Genomic DNA, 24,912 nt, shown 5'->3' with positions numbered 1-24,912 from the left:
TGAAGGGGGGCACTTCTATTTACACCTTTTTAAGCTTGAATAAGTGAAAAGTTAAGAAAACTATCAGATATATATGATATAACTTTTTTTCCTACGAAATTTATGAAAAGGTATATATTTTTAAAATGTAAAACTGGGTAAGGTGACAAAACAGCGGCACCCCCTATCAATTAAGTATTGAAGTAACCCCCCCCCCTCTAGACTTATGTAAAGGATCTAACGGTTGACTTTTTGAAATTCATCTTATTTTTATTATTTATTTCAGTCGTCCAGACTTATAACCGTATCATTCTATAGAATTACAAAAATGGAACATGCTACTATATCAAATAAATCTGTATTCTTAGATTTTTTCTATATTCATTATACATATAAATATATATATTATTTGTTTTATTGTAGTTTTTGCCATGTGACTAGTTTACTTTTCGCCTTCACTAATCTTAGTGTCGTATGACTTGGTCTTTGATCATCATGACAATATTCATTATATATTCGTCAAAATTATTGAAAACAAGAATGTGTCTTTAGTACATGGATGCCCAAATCGCAAGACTAACAATGGCCAGGAAATCCTAGATTAGGACAGGCCCAAAAAATCGGCAGATTTAAACATGTTATTTTTCCGATCTCAAACCCCCTCTCCCTTTACCTCTAGGCAAAGTAGAAAAATCAACCACACAATACACACAGTAAAATTTACTTCAAAAAAAGTCTGAGTCTGATGTCAGATTCAACTACCTTGACCAAACACTTAAACCTGAAGCAAGACACAAGGACAATCGGACGAACAGACTGACATACGCACGGACGAACAGACGCATAGACCAGAAAACATAATGCCCACAAATGGGGCTTAACAACAAAGCCGGGTCACATTTTGAAATTTACACTTCATTTTTACGCATGATTATGAAACTATTCAAAACATAACCTTTAAAAAGGTAACAGACATGTAGTATGCTTACGGACTTCAGGCTCTTGTTTCTATGCATGGAAAGGTCAATTATCCATATATATATATATACATTTGCAAATTTACAGATCTTACATTGTTGGGTTGATGTTTAGGCGAGTTGTATATACATAATGTACACAGCCATGTATTACCATCACTGCTGGTGATATAATGGATAAATCTGTTGTAGAGTTGTCACCGGCTCAGGCGTACTTATATAATTATATATACATGTTTATACGGATATATGGATAGTCTACCTGATGCCATTTCCGTTTTTTACCATCAAATTTTATAGAACTTGTTCTCTATGCACATTTCCCACAAAGACACATCCAATTGGAATATAGGTAGTTTCATTATCGAAATAAATCTCGTGTTTCTCGCCAATTATGGAAATTTAAGTAAAATACCCCCCCCCCCTTTTCGTTACATAAATCATGGATCTGAACCTAATACCAGAGAGAGAAGATTGCCCCATTCAAAGAACAAATTTCGAATTTATAATTAGCAAAAACATCAGAAATGTACAGATCTTGTTATATTGAAGGTCTATCTAAAATTTCATAATTAAAAAAAATGTCCTCAAAGTTGTTATTGACTGCCTTACCAATGAAGTTCATTGCTGTCGGATTTTTTAAAGAAGTTTAACTAGATAAACTTACGGAAATATAATTAGGAATACACTTTACATTCATAAACAAAAAAAAATAAGTTTCTATAGGCATAAGAAGGTATAAACTAAACTTTGTCAGATGAAAAGGTCCAATTTGGATGGCAAATTTCAGCTTTTTATTGCTCCGCTTGGCTATGAAAAATATAAAATAAACTATCGCACCAACCTTGCACCAAAAAGATTTTTTATCCGAAGTTTGATATGTATGAACTTGTCAAAATGTTAAAATTTCTAATTGGTGCAAGCATGGTGCGGTGGTCAAAATTAAGAAAAACCATCAAATTTTCGGTATTTTTGCTTATTTTCCCAATAATGACGTCATTTGCACCTTCCATTGTGACGTCATTGAACCTTTTTTAGGTAAATAAAAACATTTTTTTTAAATCATTTACTCATATTCTAATAATTTATGGAGAAAAATCTGCTCTGTTAGAACTTTTATTATCTTGTAAATCTGGGGCCATTTTAGGCCATTAAAGCTCCTACTCCTTTATTACAGAAATCGCTCAAATTTTACAATAATTTAGTTTAAGTACAGCATATATCGAAATTATATTAAAAAATATAGGTCACCGATAAGTTAAAAGAGATATTTCAGTTTTTAAGCCAAAAAATGGCATTTTTCCACCAAAGGGAGATAATTTGGAACTTTTTCAATGATGTTTACATTTTAAAAGTCATGTGGGGGCAACACAAATTAATTGTTTTGAATGTTTTTTGTACCATATGATAAAGTAACAACTACAAAAGGTAATAAATAAAATTTGTAATGAAAAACAAATGTTTATTTTTTTCTGAAATTTTTATACCCTCGAGCCTCCTTAACAAAGTAAAATATTTTTATGTAACAAGTCAGGAATTTGACAGTTGTTATCTTTTCGTTTGATGTGTTTGAGCTTTTTATTTTTTTTTAATTTTGCTACTTGATTATGTTATTTTTGTGATTTTACTTTTTTCTAGGTTTACTTTGAAATGAATTTTGGGTTTTGATATCCAATAATTCTTACGACTTTGTTTTGATAAATTGTGAAATTTTGTGATTACTTTGCTCACTTCTTCTCTTGTCGTTTAGTAGATCCGTCCTATATAGGACCACCTCCAATAAACGGAGTAAGATATAAGTTACAATTGTTCTATTCAATATTAATGTTTTTGTTTATGAACAATATTTTACAAAGGGATGACAGCCTTTAATCCCTTTCTCTTGCTACTCGGCAGAGCATTAAGAATAGTATTATTGTTCCCGTGCAATGAAAAACACAATCTACGACTAGGGTGTTCTAGCAGGTTTATCTTCTGAGTATAGTTACAGTAACAACCACGACCACAAACAACGTCACTCAGGTTCAATAAAAATAGTGTATCTACTGTTGTATTGTACATATAGTGGGACATTAAGCACACACAGAATTGTTAGACGATTTTGGTATTCAAGCAAGAATGACATTCGTATAGGCGACAATTTGAAAGTATTACAACGTACGAAATAGTGTTCGAGTGTTTCTGTGTCTTCATAACAGAGCTGGCATGTTGGGTCTACTTGATTCAGGTTTAAGACTGCGCTCGTACTATGTAGTTAGTAGGTTCCAGTCATACTGATAGTCTGGCAACATCTCTAGTTGATGTGGTTACTTAGTTAATGCTTGATGCCATTACAATATATCTTATTATAATACAGAGTTGCAAGGTCTGTTATATAGCCGTTGCCAGTAAGTGTCTTTGGCCTTACACAGGATTTTTTCCATGCATTTTTTTTCAGGTGGATTGTCAAATATACCAGTGTCAGATGGTAATCCATAGACCATTGCCAGTAGTTGCATTTTTTTTTTATTAAACCAGCTGCTTTCGTTAATACCTTTGGTGTATAATTGCCTCTATACTTTCTATTGAATTATTTGATCTGCATGTAGTAGCATACATCCCCAAGGCTTTCTTGTGAATGTTGCTTTCTATAGGACTTGTTCTGGCTAAGATGTATTTTGCTTGATCGAGCGATGATCTTGATATTGATAGTACTTGTTCAAGTTCTTTCTATAGAATGTTTCTTTATATAATGTTTCTTTATAGAATGTTTCTATATGGAATGTTTCTATAGAATGTTTTTATAGAATGTTTCTATTGCATTCAGCCCGTTCCTGTTTCGAAGAAGGATTTCTAAACCAAAAAATTTAACAGAATTGTAAATTCATATACATGTACTTGTAGTAGGTGAAGACAATCGGTTTTAAGCCAAGTTTGCCATGAAACCCTGTTCACATCAGACAATAGGGTGTGCGTCTAGCCTGATCGATGCTCGAATGTATGTAAGTGGATAATGTTTTATTTCTGTTCTGACTATGGGTTATGCCCAAATGTACACATTCTGATTTCTTTCTGATTCAACAAAGAATTGACATACACCTTGCAGAGGTCTGTGCTGAAAACTAGGAGAGAAAAAGGGTCTGTAAATTCTTTATCATATTTGACTGGATTATGGACTTTCCGAATTGATTTTCCTCTACGTTCAGTATTTTTGTGATTTTACTTTTTAGTAGGTATGTCAGTATCCATAGCTTTCTAGTGATACCTCCCTGAAAGAGTTCGCTATTTAAGCTTGAGTGTTCCACTACATCAATGGCGGCTTCGGCATACAAGAGTGATCTGCTCCGCTTACGCAGTAGACATTTCAAGCATTTTTTTTATAGATAAGACGATGATACCTCGATAGTTCTTTGTCTCATGTTTCATGCCTTTTTTTAAAGACTGCAGAGAGGATGTCCAATTTTAAGAGATGAGGGATGTTTTCTTGATCTGATCGTCACTGATGAGTCTTATGACGTTACGCACGGTATTGCGTCGCAAGACGTAACATGTATAATTGACAAATTTAACGCCATATACTAACTTTGACATTTTATTATCAAGAGCGGAGTAAAATAAAATAAATAAATAAATAAATAATCTTTATTTCAAGAGGATGATCCCATTAGTTAAAACTAATCTTCCTGAGAGTCCTCAAAATAATAATAACATATTTATAAGTACATAGAGTATTATAAAGTTATATTATACACAATATACAATTGTATTTAAATAATAATGAAAAAGCATATTAATTTGCACAATTGATGAAAAATTTGTAACATTTTGTTTTAAAAGATACAAGTGTATTACTCATTTTTATTTCATTTGGTAAACTGTTCCATATTTGAGAACCTGAATATGTAAATGTTTTCTTTAAAAAATTAGTTTTTGGTTTTGGAAGATTTAATACTTTTTCATCAGCTGAACGTAAGTTATAATTTTGATTATCAGTAAAATGAAAATTTTCTTGTAAATAGTTAGGAACCATACCATTTAATGATTTAAATACAAGTATTGCCTTTTGGTATTGAATGCGTTTTTCCACATTTAACCAGCGTAAACTATTAAACAATAAACTGGATGATGTCATTATGTCAGCTTCTACTATAACCCTAGCAGATTTCTTTAATAACTTATTAAGTTTATCTATTCCACTTTCACAACAGCTTCCCCATATATTGCAACAATAATCAAATAATGGCAGAATATAAGCATTAAAATAGATAATACGTATCGATCGACTTTTATCAAATAAATACCATAAGCTGAAGAAATGTTTCCAAATTTATTATGTATAAGGCAATTAATTACGTAAGGATAGTTTTTATTTTGTAATCTGTGATTAGTCACAGGGGCGTAGCTAGAAAGAAACGATGTGCAAGCAACCACCGCCGAGCGGAGCGAGGCGAAAAAATTTTGGGACCCTTTTATGCAGAAAAATGTTTTTTTTCGGTTTTCGGTCATAGGACTGTTAAAAGAGGAGCTATATGTAGATAGGACTTATAAAAAAATTATGAATGTAAAACTATTAATAAATCTTCTGAATAGAGTAATACATAAACAACACATATTTGTGATACAGAATTTCTCAAAATTGTCCAAAATCTGCTCTTCGGGTCTAGGCAGAAACTAACTTCTGTATTACTTTAATTGTCAATATTTACACTGAAATCCCGATGAATATGCAGTAATGCTAGTAACTGTCGTTCATTGATGATCGTACATTTGTTTTCAACATACTTAGTACACTGATAGATCTCCATGGTAGCACTCGCGAGATGTTATGAACCAGCGTACGTGTTCAGCATCGAGCGACCTCCCAATTGAATTCGTCAAAATCACATGCCAGGTCAGTTTCGTATGTCTCAGATAATGTTGAGATTTTTTCGTTTGTTCTATTTCTTACAACACGATGGAGCAGATACAGCGCAAAAAGTGCGATTTTCTGATAATACTAGACGCGACTCCACTCTCCAGTTCCCTTATCATATCAGATTGTCTATGAACGCAAAAAATAATGAGACTTTCCAATACTGTTTTGGCGTGTTTGCAGGGTGATTGGCTCTGGTAGTCTGTCGACCACATCGCCTCGGCATATTTTCACTGAACGATATCGAGGGGTTCTGATAATTCTAATGCCGATTGGTACATCTCATTCCAAACTGATGAACCGTGCACTGTAATATGTGCTCCAAAACTACATGTCTTAGACTGAGTATTACAAATTCAAATCTAGTAAAAGATACAAGTTACTGTCCGATTTTGTCATAATCTCCAATGAAACTTTTATTTTGAAACCTAATGCCGTTATTTAATGATATTTCATCAATTAAAAAGTGACAACATAGGTGAGGGGGGATAGGACCTTTATCGGGACTCCGGGATCGGGTGTTTTTAAGCTCGGGATTTCGGGATTGATCCTTTCGGGATCCGGGAATCCTTTTTTTCGGATTTCGGGATGTCGGGATTTGCTTTATTTAAATTCGGGACCTCGGGGATTTCATTTTTTTAAGTCCGGGATTTCGGGATCAAGACCCCTCCTATCCCCCCTCATAGGTGTTTCCTTTAACATTCAATCTATAAATTTTTATTTTGCCTTTTTTTTTTGCATGCCGAATCGATGTGCACGCAACTGCGTGTTAGCGTATAGGCAGCTACGCGCTTCCTAAACTTGAAAATGAATATATGTAATAAAAAGAAAATAATTCCACCAAATTTTTAGTGACTTTTTGTCCCCTCAAATTTGTGACCTTATGTCTTATGACTTTATGTCCTGTGACTTTTTGTCCTATCAAATTTGTGACTTGATGTCCTGTGATTTTCTGTACGTTTATTGTACTATTAAACCACTGTCAAAGGTTAGGGGAGCAGGGGTTGTGATCCCGCTAAAATGTTTAACCCCGCCACAATCTGTATGTACATGCTTGCACAAAGTCAGGAGCCTGTAATTCAGTGGTTGTCGTTTGTTTAAGTGTTACATATTTGTTTAAATAATTTTCGTTCATTTTTTGTAAATAAATAAGCCGTTAGTTTTCTTGTTTTAATTGTTTTACATTGTCATTTCGGGGCCTTTTATAGCTGACTATGCGGTATGGCCTTTGCTCGTTGTTGAAGGCCGTACGGTGACCTATAATTGTTTATTTCTGTGTCATTTGTTCTCTTGTGGTGAATTGTCTCATTGGCTATCATACCACAACTTCTTTTTTATATTTAAAGTACGTGATCTTACTTTAAAGAAAAATTTCCACTGACAAGTTTTTGGTTTGCATTCCAAAATAGCTTTCGTTGTATTCTTTCTGTTATTATGTACATTGTTGCTCCACGTATATATAAAACTGATGTTTAGACGAATTCTATATACAGAATGTATTGTCAGCCTTGTATAACCATCACTGCTGGTGATCCGATGGATAAATCTGTTGTAGAGTTGTCACTGGTTCAGACATACTTTTAAATAGTTATTTCTGTGACTGTATCTTGCATGAATTTTTAAGGTCGATTTTACAATGGATAATTCAGCTGATCTGTAACAATTCCATCTTCATGCCTTATAAACCATGTACTGTATTACGACGCTAGATAAAAACTGACGAGGAAAGGTAACACCCGGCCACCGAAAGCTTTATCATGTGAAGCCTAGGTGGCCGAGCGTGTCGGTTACAGTGCAAGGTGATTTCATACATGTGATTCTTCCGGCGGGAGTTAAAATCTCCCGCTTTTCAGACCCTCTTCCGTCCCTCCCGTTAAAATTTGAAATCTTCCGCTTTTTTGAAAATGTCAATCGCGAAAAAATTTCAGTAGACATTTCTGTTTACAAAATAGATACAGACAGGGAAAAAGTCCGAGAAACTCTAAATTGATATGGGAAAAGTCCAAGAAAATCGGAAGTTTCCTGTAATGGAATTTGTGTCAAAAAGGTAAATAAGAAAATAGCCTGGAGTAATCAATGAAGGTGTTAAGGATTAGACTGTATATACAACAATAAAAGATGATTGGCATTTACCTAGTTATCAACTAGCTAGTTAAATAAACATGTCTGGATGATTAAAAGTGATTCTGACAATGGAACAGTGTTATATAAACATCGACTTTCATAAATTTTGATGCTGTTGAAAACATGGAACAGACTTAGTTTATATTAAACCTCAAAGACAATAAAATCAACTCAAATATGATATGTCTTCTATCTTGTCCAATGGAACACCTAAAAAAGTGTGTTTGTCTTATTATTTCACAAAATGCAAACTGTATGTTATCACCAAATACATGTACCCCAGCATCAAATTAAAGAAGACACAGTATCTAGCCAAAACAAAAAAATGTGAAAGTCCAGTGCCAAGAGTCATGACCATGCTTACTACACTTCATGCAAAGCTGACTATGGTGTCCCTAATTACTTGACCAAAAATATGGAGACAGCTACCCAACAGAAATCTCACAACTTTATCAATTCAACACCTTCTGTTACAAACATGTTCAGTAGGGGTACAAAAGTTGCCTATGTGGTCAAAGCATATTTACTTATTGCCAACAATGTATGATGGCTGATTACTTTATCTTGAACTATATACATGATATAAAATTATGATGAACAAATATTTGAACCCCCCTTATCTTCTATTTTACCAAAGTTGGAGTCTATCTATACAAATCCTTGATTTTACTAAGTAAAAATGGCTATGTAGGTGCTTGAAGGTGTGGAATCATTGTTGTGTTTTAACAAAAAAGGAAGATATGCAGTTTAAACACACACAAAAAAATCTTGCGTATGTCGATAAAAAGGTCGATAAAAAATCTCCAGTTATGAGGCCCAAACTCCAGCTGAAAATTTCCAAATCTCCAGTTGTGGCTTGACAACTCTGTCACATGTATGTGATTTGATGTCACGATATCTAGGTAGTACAAGTTCAAATCCCGGGGATTGCTTTTACAGATCTAACATTGTTGGGTGATGTTCAGTTGAATTATATATATATATATATCAATTTTCGCACCTCATGTTTGCGGTATACTATCTTTTCGGCAAGTTTATTGTTTTCTGTTGCGTTTTGAATTAATAATTAAGATCCATTTAGTTACATCTGGTGATTTGTTTATTTGGCAAATGCCATGGCAGTCAGCAGGGTTTAACAACATCCGTTGATCGCCTGCTTAAGAGACCACCTGTATGAAGCAAAAACCTGTGTTAATTTTAGATCCCTTTGTAGTACATTTAATATGTCTTAAGAGACAACTTTTTTGCTCTTCCTTAAGTGGTCTCTTAAGGCAGGGTTCACTGTATATATATGTACACAGTGGAACTTACAACCTTTATTATATTTCAAAATAGATCGGAAAATAAGAAAAGGAATTCGTGGTTTAAAATTATCAAGTTCTTGCATGATTTCCCAAGAGAATCAGAATAATATGAGCTAGACCCACAAGCTGAGCATGATTTTTAATGGGCCTTTTCACAAACTAACATGGGGAGTTGTCTCATTTGCACTCATACCACATCTTCTTATTTCTTTTTTTCACAAACTAACAGTCTACATGTTGACATGTCAGTATTCGTACTCATTATTCTGACTCTGAGTCAACCAATCTCTGCTCTTACTTCTTAATGCAGGGTGCCTATCAGAGAAGCAGCAAATACATATTTTTAAGTCTTTGGTTTGATCACGTCCGGTTTGTCTAACACATTCAAACAAAACAAACTGAAATCATATTTGATAGCCATGGCTTGTGTAAAAAATTCACAAAAGATTTGAGTTTTGATTCCAGTGGCACTGATGAGTCTAATGTAGATGATAGGCACATCCAGAAATCTTTGATTTTTTTTGTTTTCAACCATACTAAAACTATCACCCTGACCTAATTTGATTAAGAACAGACATTTGGTATAGATGAATGATTGGAGCCCCTACTTAAGTGGTAATAGTCTGAATTAATCTATACAAGTAAATGTGGACAAAACTACAGAGTACTCAAAGTGCTGCAAAACCTCAAATCAATAAACCCTTGATCAACTAAAGAGAACTCCAAGTACTGATAATACATCCAACAGTATAATAGCAAACACAGATCAAACTGAAAAAAACATGTTTAATTTATTTTGACAAATTCACAATACATTTGTATTTGTTTGTGACATTATCATATTTTAATAACAATTATATTACATATTAACAACATGTTATACAATCAAACTCCCACAAAATACCTTGTGTAACAAATATGAAGTGCCAATGTAATAAATATTCGTGTCCTGTCTTTGTGGTATAATGAAACATACTCTCAGTAAAATTTTATTTACAAAATGTGAATGAAATGAAATAAAATACACATTACTCAATGATTGCCTTGTACAAATAGAAGACAGCATCATACAGGGGCAGATCCAGGAATTGGATTTTGGTGATTATGACCATAAGTTTGGGCAAGCAGAGCCAAGGGAATTTTTGGGGGGAATTTTTAGATGAATATTTTTTTTTTAAATGAATGGGTGCATGCCAGCTATACTCCCTAGTCAATCTGACCCTGGCATAACATTCTCAAGATGACTGTCAGAACATTTTGTGTGTGTTAAAATCTCATTGAACGATTGATTCTAAAACTTACAACCTTAAAACATTCAATACTTTTCAGTCTATTCCTAAAGTGATAAGTTGATTCTTTATCATAATTAATAATAAATGCTGAAATGGCTGAGAAGAGTGACTCAAAATCTAAATCATGTAACAAAAGTCAAATAAAGGTATCGGGAACTCCTGAGCAATTTTTGTATGTAAAAGAAACACTTAGAACCTATTTCAATACATGTATAAAAATCCCTAGTTGTGGAGGAAAATTAATAATAACATTTAATATCATACATAGCACTATACTGTGTCTATAAATAACAAAACATCCGGAATAACATAAACTGGAAATAAAAAAAACAATGATTTAAGTACCAGTCTTTAGATAAGTGTACAAGCCACCAAAAATAATACCCAGAACATGGTCTTAGAAAACTGTAAAAAAAATGTGTATCTAATTTTAAAATGCCTAGGTCTTCAGTCATGTTAGTATTGATTAAAAAGGGAGGGTAGATATATGTCAACTCGACAGCAACCAAACAATGCAAATAACTAAGACATATATAAGTTCTAATAATAAGAAGATTAGGTATGATTGCAAATGAGAAAACTCTCAACAAGAGACCAAATGATTTACCATTAACATCAAATGTTCCTTAAACGACTTAAACATTGAGATACTTGTACATTTTAACAACCACTTTTCAAAAAGGTTCTTTGAGTTAACATTACAAAATAGATAAAAATAACCGACTTGAACAAATATCATTGATAAGTTTTTTGAATAACAAAAGTAGAAAATGAACAATAAAATCAGTGTCTGTCTGCTTGATAATCTGTCATAATATTTGTTTATAAGAATTGAGATTTTTTAACCTTGATGTGATTTATGCAGCTGTCTGAAGTCAAGACCCTTGTCTTTGTTATCTGTGTTATTTTACACAAATATCTACTCACTTGGCTATTTTGAAATTATCATATGGTTGAGGCACTTTTCTATGTTTAAAGGACATATGGTGACCTGTAGATGTCTATCATGGTCAATTGTGTTGTTGTGTTCATTTGCTCTCATTTTCCCTTCATTTTTTTTTTACTTTATATAGATATATTATCCTAGTTATCTCACTTTATTTTCATATACTCTTCAGTTACCATATCAAGATAAGAAGGTAAAAACTAAAAACTAAAAATTCATTTTCTGAATTATACAATTTGATGTAAGTTTCTAAATTTGATTACTTCAATGAATCTTATTTTCAACTGGCAAAAAATGATTTACTTTTACACATGTAATAACAAGTACACATTGAATAGCATTCACACATCAGATGAACAATATAATTTGTAACTTGACCTTTCTTGTTCTACCTTTAAACCTGAATTTCCTATCCCCACTTCTTAAATTTTTCAATATTTTAGAGATTTACAATTCATTCTGATGTCAATTAAAATTTCTGATCTCATTTTGCTAGAATGATTAGCACTGCTGGTATATCTTTATTTTAACATAAAATTTAATAGAATTTAAAACTAATTAAAGTGTTTTTTTAAATTATCCAATGTAATGTAAATTTATTTCTTTTTTCTATCATTTCTTGGTATATGTTATGTAGATATAATTTTTTTATCCTTGTACCCATCTATTCGGCAATTAGAATCAGTATTTGTAAATTAATAGATGACAGGGTATCAAAGATGATTACTTATATTTCCCAGGTCAAACTGTTTATTGGTTATCTTCCCTTTTTCCCAAAACAAATGTGTAGTACGTCTTTCGACATTTTGACATTTAATTTGTCCCACTAAGCAGTTTGTGGATGGCATTTATCACTGAACAGTAATCCCTAATCATTTCTATGATCATGTATCACATATCTAGATTCATTCATTGTACCTCAAACTTCTTTTCTCAAACTCAAATCTTCTGTTTAAAAAGTAAAATTCAATATACATTGCTTCAAATTCTTTGACAAGTCAATTTATTTTTCTCATGATCTGTAGAGTATTTCAATTTCTGAACTTGACATTCTATAGTCTATTTCATATTTCATCCTCTTTCACACCATCTATTCTATATTCCTGAATTCAACACCTTTCAATTTCATGACTCTTGCGAACACATAATTCAATGCTTTTGGTGAGTGTCACATAACAGTGGGTTATCTGCCCTTTGTCATGACTTTTGTTTTTCATTGTCATATCTTTCTTTCAATGTCATCACCAGTTCTTTGATATCTTCTCGTTTTCTTGTCACTCGTTCCTCAGTGAACCAGTTTGCTAAGCTTTTCATCGGGAATGAAAAATTAAATATTGGATCCTGAAAAGTGAAATGATGCAATCATATTATTCTGGATTCTGTTAGACTAATATAAAATATTAGGTCAATGTCAGAAATTATCATTCTTTTTTTATATATGAAGCGGAGAAACTAGTGAGGGAAAGGTTTACCAAGCTCTTCAACTGTTTTGTGCCAAATACAAAAGAGTAACTATTTTTTAGACATTAACCTTATTTTGTGTATATTATACTACTGCTAAAAATAACTAATTTTTTAGGTATGAAAAATAAAATGCATTTTCTATCTTTAAACATACCCCAAATTGTGGAGCAAAATGATGTTACATGACTGACATTGCAAAAAACATCACTTTGTTACTATAATCAGAAGATAAAGACAACAGGAAGTGTTTTAGCTCCTGTTTTAATCATGTACCTTGGTCTTTTTTTTTTAAATACTTTTAAATGTATGATAATGTAATGGATTATTTAATAACAAAAACATGCACATGTCAACATATATTTTAACATATTTTTCTTTTCTGAATGTGTTCTTTATTTTTGAGAATTTTTTAAAAGTTAGTGTCTTTGAAGTTTGCACTCAGCCAAAAGCACACCATCCCAGCGGAAGCAAGAAATACTCCTTTTTAATATTTTGTTTCTGTTATAATGTACAAATAATGTAAATTATATAATTACCTCAAAGAAGCTATCTACATATTGTAACACATACACTCCACAGTCGCTGTAATTTGTTTGTTGAGGCACTTTAGGAGAAGCTCCTTTAAATTTTTCCCTGATACTTCCCGTCTGACTTTTCTTGCAGTTCCATTCTACTTGCAAATAACTGTAATGTAAAAATAAAATATAAAATTAATTGAGCTCCACATAAAACTTATAAAGAAATGAGATCTCAAATTGACAGCCATACAATTTTTTCTGTATTTGGAAGGTACTTTCAGGCTTTTCTGACTGGTCTAATTTTCATGCCTATTTTTACAACATATCAAGGGCCATTACTCCTGAATGGCGACAGTGAAAAGCAGCAATATCAAAACTTGACTTCAATTTTGTAATCAGTAACAATATATCAAAGTTTTCTCTGAACAGAAGACAAACCCAGATGCTCAGTTTTATACGACTGCAGAGGTTGAAGCCTGAACAGTTGGGGCAAGAATGGACACAACATTTAAGCTTGATACAGCTCTGAATTTGGATTGTGAATAAACAGTTGACACAACATAGGTTTCTAACACAGAATGAATGTGGTCTAAGAACTTAAACTTTAAAACTGAAAAGTTTTAAATTGGACATTTACCTTTTATGGTCCAATTTCCAAAATCTATATACATGGTTAGATTCAGCATATCAGAGAACCCCAAGAATTCAATTTTTGATGAAATCAAATAATGTTCAATTTCAGACCCTATAGACCTCAATGTGGACCAATTTGATAACAGGGCCTAAATATTAATAAGAGTGCACACACTGAAATGTCTCGCCTTTTTTACTAATCATTGATATTATGTTGATAGTCCTAATTACAACTGCAACATACACTTAACATTAACCAAGATAGCTAAACAAAGACCAATGAACCATGAAAATGAGGTCAAGGTCAGATGAACCATGCCAGGCAGACATGTACCGCTAACAATGCTTCCATACAACAAATATAGTTGACCTATTACTTATAGTTTAAGAAAAACAGACCAAAACACAAAAACTTAACACTGTGCAATGAACTGTGAAATTGAGGTCATGGTCAAATAAAACCTGTGGGACTTACATATAGATCATAAAATATTTCCATACACCAAATATAGTTGACCTTTGGAATATATGAGATAAAAACAAAACTCAAAAACCTAACTTTGACCACTGAACCATGAAAATGAGGTCAAGGTCAGATGACATCTGCCCGCTAGGCATGTACACCTTACAATCATTCCATACAACAAATATGGTAGACTTATGGCATAAAGTATGAGAAAAACAGACCAAAACACAAAACCTTAACTATAACCACTAAACCATGAAAATGAGGTCAAGGTCAGATGACACCTGCCAGTTGGACATGTACACCTTACAGTCCTTCCATACACCGAATACACTAGCCCTATTACTTATAGTATCTGAGATATGGACTTGACCACCAAAACTTAACCTTGTTCACTGATCCATGAAATGAGGTCGAGGTCAAGTGAAAACTGTCTGAAGGGCATGAGGACCTTGCAAGGTACGCACATACCAAATATAGTTATCCTATTACTTATAATAAGAGAGAATTCAACATTACAAAAATTTTGAACTTTATTTTTCAAGTGGTCACTGAACCATGAAAATCAGGTCAAGGAAATTGGACATGTGACTGACAGAAACTTCGTAACATGAGGCATCTATGTACAAAGTATGAAGCATTCAGGTCTTCCACCTTCTAAAATATAAAGCTTTTAAGAAGTTAGCTAACGCCGCCGCCACCGGATCACTATCTCTATGTCGAGTTTTCTGCAACAAAAGTTGCAGGCTCGACAAAAATCTAAATACATGGTTAAATTCAGCATATTGGAGAACCCTGTATATTCAATTTTTGTTGAAATCAAACAAATTTTAATTTGGAACCTGATTTGGACCGACTTTAAACCTGGGCCCATAACCAAAAATCTAAGTACATAATTCAGCATATCAAAGAACCCCAATAATTCTTTTTTTGATGTAATCAAACAAAGTTTAATTTTGGACCCTTTTGGCCCCTAATTCCTAAACTGTTGGGATCAAAACTCCCAAAAATCAATCCCAACCTTCCTCTTGTGGTCATAAACCTTGTGTTAAATTTCATAGATTTCTGTTTACTTATACTTAAGTTATTGTGCGAAACCCAAGAAAAATACTTATTTGGGCCCTATTTGGCCCCTAATTCCTAAACTGTTGGAACCAAAACTTCCAAAATCAATCCCACCCTTCCTTTTATGGTCATAAACCTTGTGTTTAAATTTCATAGATTTCTATTTACTTTTACTAAAATTATAGTGCAAAAACCAAATGTTTTCGGACGACGACAACACCAACGTCATACCAATATATGACCAAAAAATTTTCAATTTATGCGTTATCAATTTTTGCGGTCGTATAATAAAAGTGATTGGTTTGAAAATGTCAATTTATTAACAGGCATATCATAAGGTCCTAAATGTGTACAAAAGGCCAAATCAGAAAATGATGAGTAACAAATAGATATATAAAGATATATTAAATAACTTACTCTTTTAAACTATTTATAATTCTCTGTCTTGACTGACCAGCTAGTGAATCCATTACCATTATACATGGTCTGAAATAAAGATATTTTATTAATGTATTTTACTATTGTTTCTGCAGCCAATTGATCAATTACATCTTTGCACAACAAATGAAACAAATTTTAAATCATCTGGATTGTTCTAGCTTACACCTCCATAATCCACTTCACAACAAAAGCCATATATTTAGCAAACTGAAAAAAAAAGCTTGTTTCATTGATACTGAGACTGTTAACAAAGTGATACTACCACAGAGTTGAATAAACTCCCCTTTTTAACCAATAATGATATATTATCTCCCCTTTATAACCAACATAATTGAATTATCTCCCCTAAATAACATCAAACTCATGGCTTTAGGTCGCAGGTACCAGTTTTGGTGTACCAGAACATGTGTTCCACGCAGAAATTTTGTTATAGTTAAGTATTGAGGTATATAATTGCATCATGTGGACTGAAAAAATAAATGAATGTAAATTCTAGGCTACTGTACTACACAAGTAAGTAGTTGCATACACAGGTTGGGGATTTCCTTCACATATAGGTCCAATCAGATGTCAAAATTGTGGTCTCCTCACTTGACGGCATCCAAAGTGGGGAAAAAATTCAGTTTTATGTAAACAAAAATATCTTGAGATTTTGATGGTAAGGATAGGTTCGAACAAGGCTCTAATTCACTGAATATCCTTTTTTCGGCTTTTAGCAGGATTCTGCAGGTGAGGATCAGATTGGTATCAGAGCATCACATTTTTTGCCTTATTTGCAATGCATTTATAAATTGCACTCATGCACTTCCGATTGTCCATTGGACAATAGCTTTGGTTTGACACAAACGTAATTTTTACTCATCAGGAGTTGAAATACATATTTTTGTATGGAACAAAGTTGAGGACAAAAGGTAAATTTCAAATTCTCTGAAATTTTCGGGCAAATAAGTAGATTTGATTTGATTTTTGGTGTTTTAATGCCACTTTTAAGCACTGCATTTAAGCTATTTCGTGGTGGCAGTTTTTATTGGTGAAGGAGGCAAAGTGCCGGGGAAAAACACAGACCTTCGAAAGGAAAACTGACAATCCTAGTCAATTAAGATTGGAGTCGAGTGCATCCACATGAGCCGGGTTCGAACTAACAACCCCAGTATTGACTGGCTAGTGATTACAGTAGTAACTACTGTACATAGATCACTTGGCCAGCGAGGCCCCCTGAAATAAGTAGAGACATGAACATTCAATGTACAACTTAATATAGCCTTATTATACATGTATAATCCTTTAAACTTAAACCAGCTGTCCACACTGAATGTGACCCTCTGAACTGCCTTTAATGGAAACTTACTGCTGGATTCCTTCTTTGGAATTCTTTATCATTTCTGGGTCTTTTAACTCCTCTTCAGTTAATAATCTGCCCCTAGGTTCCTGTAAAAACAAAAATATTATTAACATAAATAAATTTAAATCTTTATCTATTATATTCATTTGATCTGTGCTATATAATATATTTGTGCTTGAATATAAAAATAAGATGTGGTATGATTGCCAATGAGACAGCGTTCCACAAGAGACCTAATGGCACAGAAATTGACCCTTATAAGTTGAATCATGTAAAATTCATTTCTCATCCAGCTGTCTTGAAAAACTTTGTTAGTGAAATATGAAATATATATAAGAGGAGACACAACATTAAAATGTAACACACACAGCAACGAACTAAGCATTAGACAAAATCTGATTAGAATAACAAATATAAACTCATTCATAACTTTTGTAACTTTGGTGCGACTCAGAGCTTGACATATGTAGGCAATTACAATTGAAAAGTGTATGGTCATCTCTAAATCATAGATGTTTTCTGCTGTTTATACAATGGTTTACTTTTCTACATAGGCTAGAGGTATAGGGGGAGGGTTGAGATCTCACAAACATGTTTAACCCCGCCACATTTTTGCGCCTGTCCCAAGTCAGGAGCCTCTGGCCTTTGTTAGTCTTGTATTATTTTAATCTTAGTTTCTTGTGTACAATTTGGAAATTGGTATGGCGTTCATTATCACTGAACTAGTATATATTTGTTTAGGGGCCAGCTGAAGGACGCCTCAAGGGTCGGGAATTTCTCGCTACATTGAAGACCTGTTGGTGACCTTCTGCTGTTGTTTTTTTCTATGGTCGGGTTGTTGTCTCTTTGGCACATTCCCCATTTCCATTCTCAATTTTATTTGCTTTCTTTTCAACATTTACTCCACATTTTCTTTTATTTATAAAAAGACATTTTTTACTGAAAAAGACAAGTTACTCAAAACTTGAATCCTGTTCAGATTTAGAAAAGGTACAGTTAATGGAATGCCTGCCTTCTAACTTTAACGATATTAAAATAGAATTCAATTTCTAGATGAATTATATTGAAAACTCACAACACTATTCTCTCTCACTCTCTTTTTTTTTCTATCTCTCTCTCTCCGGTGTTCAAACTGCTTTACTCTTTATCTTATATTTGTATATTTAAAAAAAAAAATTTGCTTCTTAACAGAAAGATGTATTGATTATATAATATTTATAGATTTATATGTTATATATTGCTATTATATTTGTGTATATTATGTTGTAATTGGAAGTTATGAATAATAAAAAAAAAAAACTTTAACGAAGGGTGTATAAATATGACAAAACAAAAGGATCATGAAAGGTCGTCAAAACAGAAAGTAGAACTGAGGTCAGATCCTTGTGAGGTAAATGTTGATACAGGATCTGAAATTCAATAAGATTCAGTACAACAATGTACAAACCTGTGAATCAACACCACTGTTGGAACCATTTTCAGCTGTATCCACATTTGTTTCATTGGTGTCCATTGGCTCTTCAGTATCCTATAAGATAGATTATTCTCCTGTACATTTATGTTTTTTAATTGAGGGGTTTTCCAAGAAAAGCTGAAGTTGGGGATGGGTAAAAACACCCAATTTTCTATTGTCAAATAAATTGCTTTGCTGAGTGCAGCCTGATACGACCACAGAGCTTGAACCCTGACCAGCTGGGCAAATTTAGACACAGTATTCAAGCTTGTTACTGTCTGAATTTAGATTGTGATCAAATTTTTGACAAAGTATAGGTGTCTGACACAACATAAATGTCAAGATCTTACAAATGTATTGCACAATACTTAAAGATTTTTCTTGAAATTTTTCAAAATTTGAAATTTGAAATATTTGGGGGAAAAAAATTTGAACCCCCCAAACTTTTTGAATGCCCCCTTTTAGAACTTACCCCCACACTCAATCCCAGAATTTCTTTTGTAGTATGGAACCTTGTAGTACAATTTCAGAGAGATCCATATACTTAAACACAATTTATTGTCTGGAAACTAGAAAAACGCTTATTTTTGGCCCTAAATTTCAAAACTGATGACACCATAACCCCCAAAATAAATCCAAACCTTTTACTTGTGGTATTAAACATTGTGCTATAATTTCAGAGCAATTGAATTACTTATTCACAAGTAATTATCCTGAATGTAGAAAAATGCTTGTTTTGGGCCCCTAATTCCTAAACGGTTAAAACAATAATCCACAAAATCAATCCCAACCTTCCATTTCTGGTATTGAACCCTCTTGAAAAATTTCATAGTGATCCATTTACTTAAACTAAAGTTATTTTCTGGAAACCAAATCTGTTTTCGGATGACGACAACAACGACGCAGACAACATCATACTATTATACAATCCCAAAAAAGCTTTTGCGGTCATATAAAAAGAAGAGAGCTATCTCTTTTAATATTCTGTAATATGCTGCAGGGTCATTCAAATCTTATTGGTTTCAATTCCCATGAAAGTAGATTCATTTGCCATTACATTTAAATCTATATTCATGGTTCAATATTTGCGCCTATTTTACTAAAATGTGTATTTATTGACATAATTATAATTCCTGGATTATCTCCCCTGTCCACTCAATTTACAAAAATTTGGTATCACTATTTTTCTTTTCTTCTCTTCATTTCAAGGGAAGGGAGTAGTATATTTTTACCTGTTCTTCATCCTCTTCCATGGGAGATTCTTGTTTACATTTGATATCATTAGACTTTTCACTACTCTCCTCCTCCTCAGTATTTTGATTTTCCTTGTTATTATTTTCACCTACAGAAGGCTGTTGAGATTCATCAGTGTCTGTCTGAGAGTTTTCTCCCTTTGGTTCAGGGGTTTCCTCCGCTGTAGTCTCTCGACATAAATATCGTACAGTTTTTACTTCTGAATATCCAGGAAAACAAATTATTGCTAAAAACCAATGTGACCTAAAACAAAATCATATAGCAAGTAAGTAAGTAAATTACAAAAATGTATCTATTATTGTGACATGTGTTTTTCACAAAGGCCAAATAAAAATATATGTGTGGTTCCAGTAACCCTACCATCCCTACTTTTTCGGCTTAAAAATAGCCTACTCTAAAGATTTTATTGTCATTTTTCATTAAGCACTGTTAAAGTCAGAATGTTGCTCCCATAGACTCAATGTAAAAAAAACCAACATAAAATAAAAAAAAATCCCTACCTACCTACCTACCCTAGCTTTTTTTCTGATGTAACTGGAACCACACATACTTTTTTATTTGGCCAAAATATAATATAATACAGTGAAAAAATACGCAATAATTAGAACACCTGACCCTTTGGGTCTATAAGTCACTTTAAACATTAATGTTAATGTAGAAAGTCTTATAACAACAACACTTTAGGGACTGCTGCAGAAATTTATTGATCGACATGTTTCGGTGCCTAGGGCAATAAATTTCTGCAGCAGTCCCTAAGTGTTGTTGTTATAAGACTTTCTACATTTTATGTTTTTCATCATAACGACCCTGCATACCCCCAAGTATCCACTTTATGGACTCTACTGTACTACAGACTCACCAGGCGTTGGTTCACTTTCGTTTGTAATTAATGTTAATGATACAACAATCAAAATAATTAGGTTAATGGTAATGCTTAAAACTGAATTACTCCTCTTTAAAAATAAAATATATTAGTCACTCAAACTTTTAGTGAAATTGTAAGTATCTGTGCTTTTGTCAAATTTTCATTTGTACTACTTGCCAATGTTACATTTATCTTTTCATGTCATTTGTTTGTTTTTTATCAACATCTCCGTTATTTTAAGGTGGTACCTAACACTACAGGGAGATAACTCTGTAAAATCAGCTAAATGTTTTAATTACGTTGTGTTGTTAAGGGAATATTAAGTTTCTCAATGATCAAAATAAGTGTTTGTCAAACTGCTATATAACCAGTGTAATTTTTCTGATAAAACGGTTGGTTCAAATTTTTTGAAATTTTTATATTTTTGTAAAAGGGTCAAAGTAAATATTTTGTCAAAATTTTAAGAAAATTAAACGACCCAAATTAATTTTAGGCAAAGTGTTGGGTACCACCGTAATACCAGACAATTGAAGTATGGAATTAACCATAAAACAAGCCACAACATACCTTTCATTTATTGGAACTATTATAAAGTCTTTTTCAAACAAATCTACATGCTTTGTCCATTTCTTCACTCGAGCGTGTCTTCTTTCTGATAAACTGCAATAATTTTACAAATATAAGTCACAATAGTACTTTGTTTAAAAACAACCAATATACCAGATGTAATTTTTAGTGCGTTTAGCTCATTGAAAATTTTCTTTTTTGGTGAAAATAAAGTAGGGACTACACCTTTTTGTTTTTTTTTCAAAATAACAAGGCATTCAAGTTTATTTTAGTATAAAACAAGAATGTGTCCCAAGTACACGAATGCCCCACTCGCACTATCATTTTCTATGTTCAGTGGACCGTGAAATTGGGGTAAAATCTCTAAATTGGCATTAAAATTAGAAAGATCATATCATAGGGAACATGTGTACCAAGTTTGAAGTCGATTGGACTTCAACTTCATCAAAAACTACCTCGACCAAAAACTTTAACCTGAAGCGGGACAGACGGACGAACGAACGAACAGACGGACGAACGGACGCACAGACCAGAAAACATAATGCCCCTCTACTATCGTAGGTGGGACATAAAAAGAGTTCTTAAAGGATTGTTACATTTTATTTGATTATGACATGAACATTTGTGAACTAAAATACTTTGAGTTCTGTATAGAATATATCCTGTATAAATATAATCTTTTAGTTTTCAATTTTAGTGGGTGTCACAAGTTTGGTTCTTCTACATTTTTATTTAATGTATTTGATCTGCAAACCCGGAATTATAGCCTTATCTGTTTCCGAAATTTGATCTGGTTTTAGTATTTTCTTCACTTCCTGTTAACTAATGGCAGCAGCCATTGTTTGTCAACGTTGTTTTTTTTCAAATTATGTTTCAACTTGGATTTACACATTACTTTTTGATGATTTTTGGCATAAAGCTAGCGGTTGAATAAAATAAACATCTCTTGTCATGAATAATAAAGATGTAAATGAATTTTGTGATCATTTGGGAATTTTATTCCTAAAATTGGGAAAAATGTAGGGTTTTTGACGTTGGGAATGGGTCCGAATACCGGACCCTGTGGAATGCTAGAAAAATCCATGTATAGGCAACTGTAGGGTATGGGTTTTTCTCAATGTTGAGGGCGGTATGGATGCCTATATATGCTTACATCCAATTCAGTTTAATATTGGTGGATATTTGTTTCATTGGAAATCATACCACATCTACTTAATTTTATAACAATATCCTACATGATGTGCAAGTGTTAGTCTAACATAAACAATTGTAGGTTCTAAAGAGGTATATAACTGGTTTTTAATGTTCCTTGTTCATTTAGGTTTGTTTCCCTTAAATGTTCATTTAGTCTTTTCCCCCCTCAAATATTCTTTATTAACTTGACATCATAATAAACAGCTTTATGTTTGTTTTCTCCTTTTTAACAGAACTAATTAATTTGCTGAAGGTATGAATTTATATAAAAACATCTCGGAATAGCAGCTTGTAAGCTTTCATGAAATCACATCTTCTAAAGTTTCAGATAAATAGTTCTCAGTTGACATGCCACTTGTAATAAGAATTTTCTCCCCCATACAAACCTCATTTCTATATCCCCATGTTGATCTATACTTCTATTTATTCGTTGTGTCAATCGTTTGAAGAAGAAGGAACTGAAGACATGGGTCCTCTTACGATCTGATTCACTCAGCTTTTCATGGACAAGATATCTGAAATATAATTAACAAGAATAAAGACCTAGTTCTTTTCATACAAATGAAGGTAAATAATTCAGACACATAATGTTTATAGAACCTTTTTAACATTCTAAGTAAAATCTCAACATATGGTCAGATCATATGCTTTCGTACATCATATGAATTTGTACTATGCATGCTCTTTCAAAGAAAATTGTAATGTCACAATGCTTTCTTAATAGCATGAAAACCCATAAAACCCATAAAACGAGGATACAGGTATTAATCTGTTATTATGATTATCTTATCCATCTATCTACATGTCTACATTCATATTCAACAAACAAAAGACATAATGTTTAAAGGTTCTGAATGTATACTTACTTGAGGTAGAAATCAATAATAACATCATTTAGGAACTCTCCATCAGTGAGACAGAAAAGGTCTTCATTAGTCACAGTTATTCCCCCTGTTGCAGGAGGAGGTGGATATGTAATTAACCTGAAACAGTCAATTAGATTTAGCATGTTTAGATATTGATGTGACTGTCATACAACTGAGAGGTTTAGCTACCTTTAAAACCAGGTTTAATCCATCATTTTCTACATAAGAAAATGCCTGAACAAAGTCAGGAACATGACAGTTGTTATCCATTCGTTTGATGTCTTTGAGCTTTTTGCAATTGACAATGGTCTTTCCTTTTTGAATTTTCCTCTGAGTTCAGTGTTTTTGTGATTTTACATTATACTAAAACTTTTTCTTTTCTTTCAAATCTTTTTCCATTTAAAGGAGGTACCAAACACCTTGACTTAAATTAATCTGGCTTGTTTGATTTTCATAAAATTTTTGTTAAAAAAATAATAAACAGCTGTGCCATGAGCGCATGATACGCCCAATGCCTTGTGTGGCAGTTTTATGCAATAATCATAAATAGTTTCTGATAAAGTTTTAAGCAATAACCATATCGTCGCTGTTATGCAAAAACCTCGTATCTCAATTTTTTGTGGAAATCGTTTTATTGATTATTTAGAATTAAATATGTATGTTCCACTGTATGCGAAAATATCTGATCTTCTAACCAATCATTAACCTGAATTCTGACATGTGACGAAAAAGTGTAGTCGGATTGGTGAGACATTTTGTTGTTCGAAAATATCGTATCTCAAAAGAAAAACACACGGCACGGCAGCTGACATCGTAACAGCTACAGTTTACTGAATCAATTTTAGGTTCTCAAAGCTAATAAAGCTTAGAAATAATGTGAAAAGCTTTCAAAATACAATATAGGTGCAAACATTTTTGTTCGTCTTGGTAATTTATTGGTTAGAAGATCAGATATTTTCGCATACAGTGGAACATACACATTTAATTCTAAATAATCGATAAAAAGATTTCAGTTTTTACTGCCTGGTGTAAAATAATCAAAACCTTAGATACGAGGTTTTTGTATAACAGCGACGATATATTGTTTTTGAGATACAGCGGGACATGTGAAACCCCCCCCCCCCTCTTTTTTTTTTACAAAAAACTAAATATCACTGAAATAAATTTTTTAATCAAAACCAAAAAATATAAAGATCTTTAGATTAATATAAAAAAAGAAGTGTGTAAAGTTTTAAGCAATAATCATAAATTGGTTTTGAGATACGGTGTGA

The 24,912-nt window shown here is 32.7% G+C and overlaps 1 protein-coding gene across 2 annotated transcripts in view; it reads right to left on the bottom strand.

Moving 5' to 3' along the window:
• Nucleotides 1–10,044: 10,044 nt before the first annotated feature.
• LOC143049681 (uncharacterized) overlaps nucleotides 10,045–24,912 on the bottom strand; it is a 37,570-nt gene continuing 22,702 nt past the window's right edge. For both annotated transcript variants that reach the window (XM_076223338.1, XM_076223337.1), the window contains exons 13-21: nucleotides 23,642–23,758; nucleotides 23,162–23,290; nucleotides 21,582–21,674; nucleotides 20,128–20,392; nucleotides 18,890–18,970; nucleotides 17,449–17,528; nucleotides 16,077–16,145; nucleotides 13,514–13,661; nucleotides 10,045–12,854 (exon numbers count right to left, since the gene is read on the bottom strand). In XM_076223338.1, coding sequence (XP_076079453.1) covers nucleotides 12,711–12,854; nucleotides 13,514–13,661; nucleotides 16,077–16,145; nucleotides 17,449–17,528; nucleotides 18,890–18,970; nucleotides 20,128–20,392; nucleotides 21,582–21,674; nucleotides 23,162–23,290; nucleotides 23,642–23,758 — 1,126 coding nt within the window. In that variant the 3' untranslated portion in view covers nucleotides 10,045–12,710. The remainder of the gene's footprint in view (nucleotides 12,855–13,513; nucleotides 13,662–16,076; nucleotides 16,146–17,448; nucleotides 17,529–18,889; nucleotides 18,971–20,127; nucleotides 20,393–21,581; nucleotides 21,675–23,161; nucleotides 23,291–23,641; nucleotides 23,759–24,912) is intronic.

The sequence above is a fragment of the Mytilus galloprovincialis genome, chromosome 10 (assembly GCF_965363235.1).
Source record: "Mytilus galloprovincialis chromosome 10, xbMytGall1.hap1.1, whole genome shotgun sequence".
NCBI lineage: Eukaryota > Metazoa > Mollusca > Bivalvia > Mytilida > Mytilidae > Mytilus > Mytilus galloprovincialis.
This window is presented reverse-complemented; position numbering and strand designations above follow the sequence as displayed.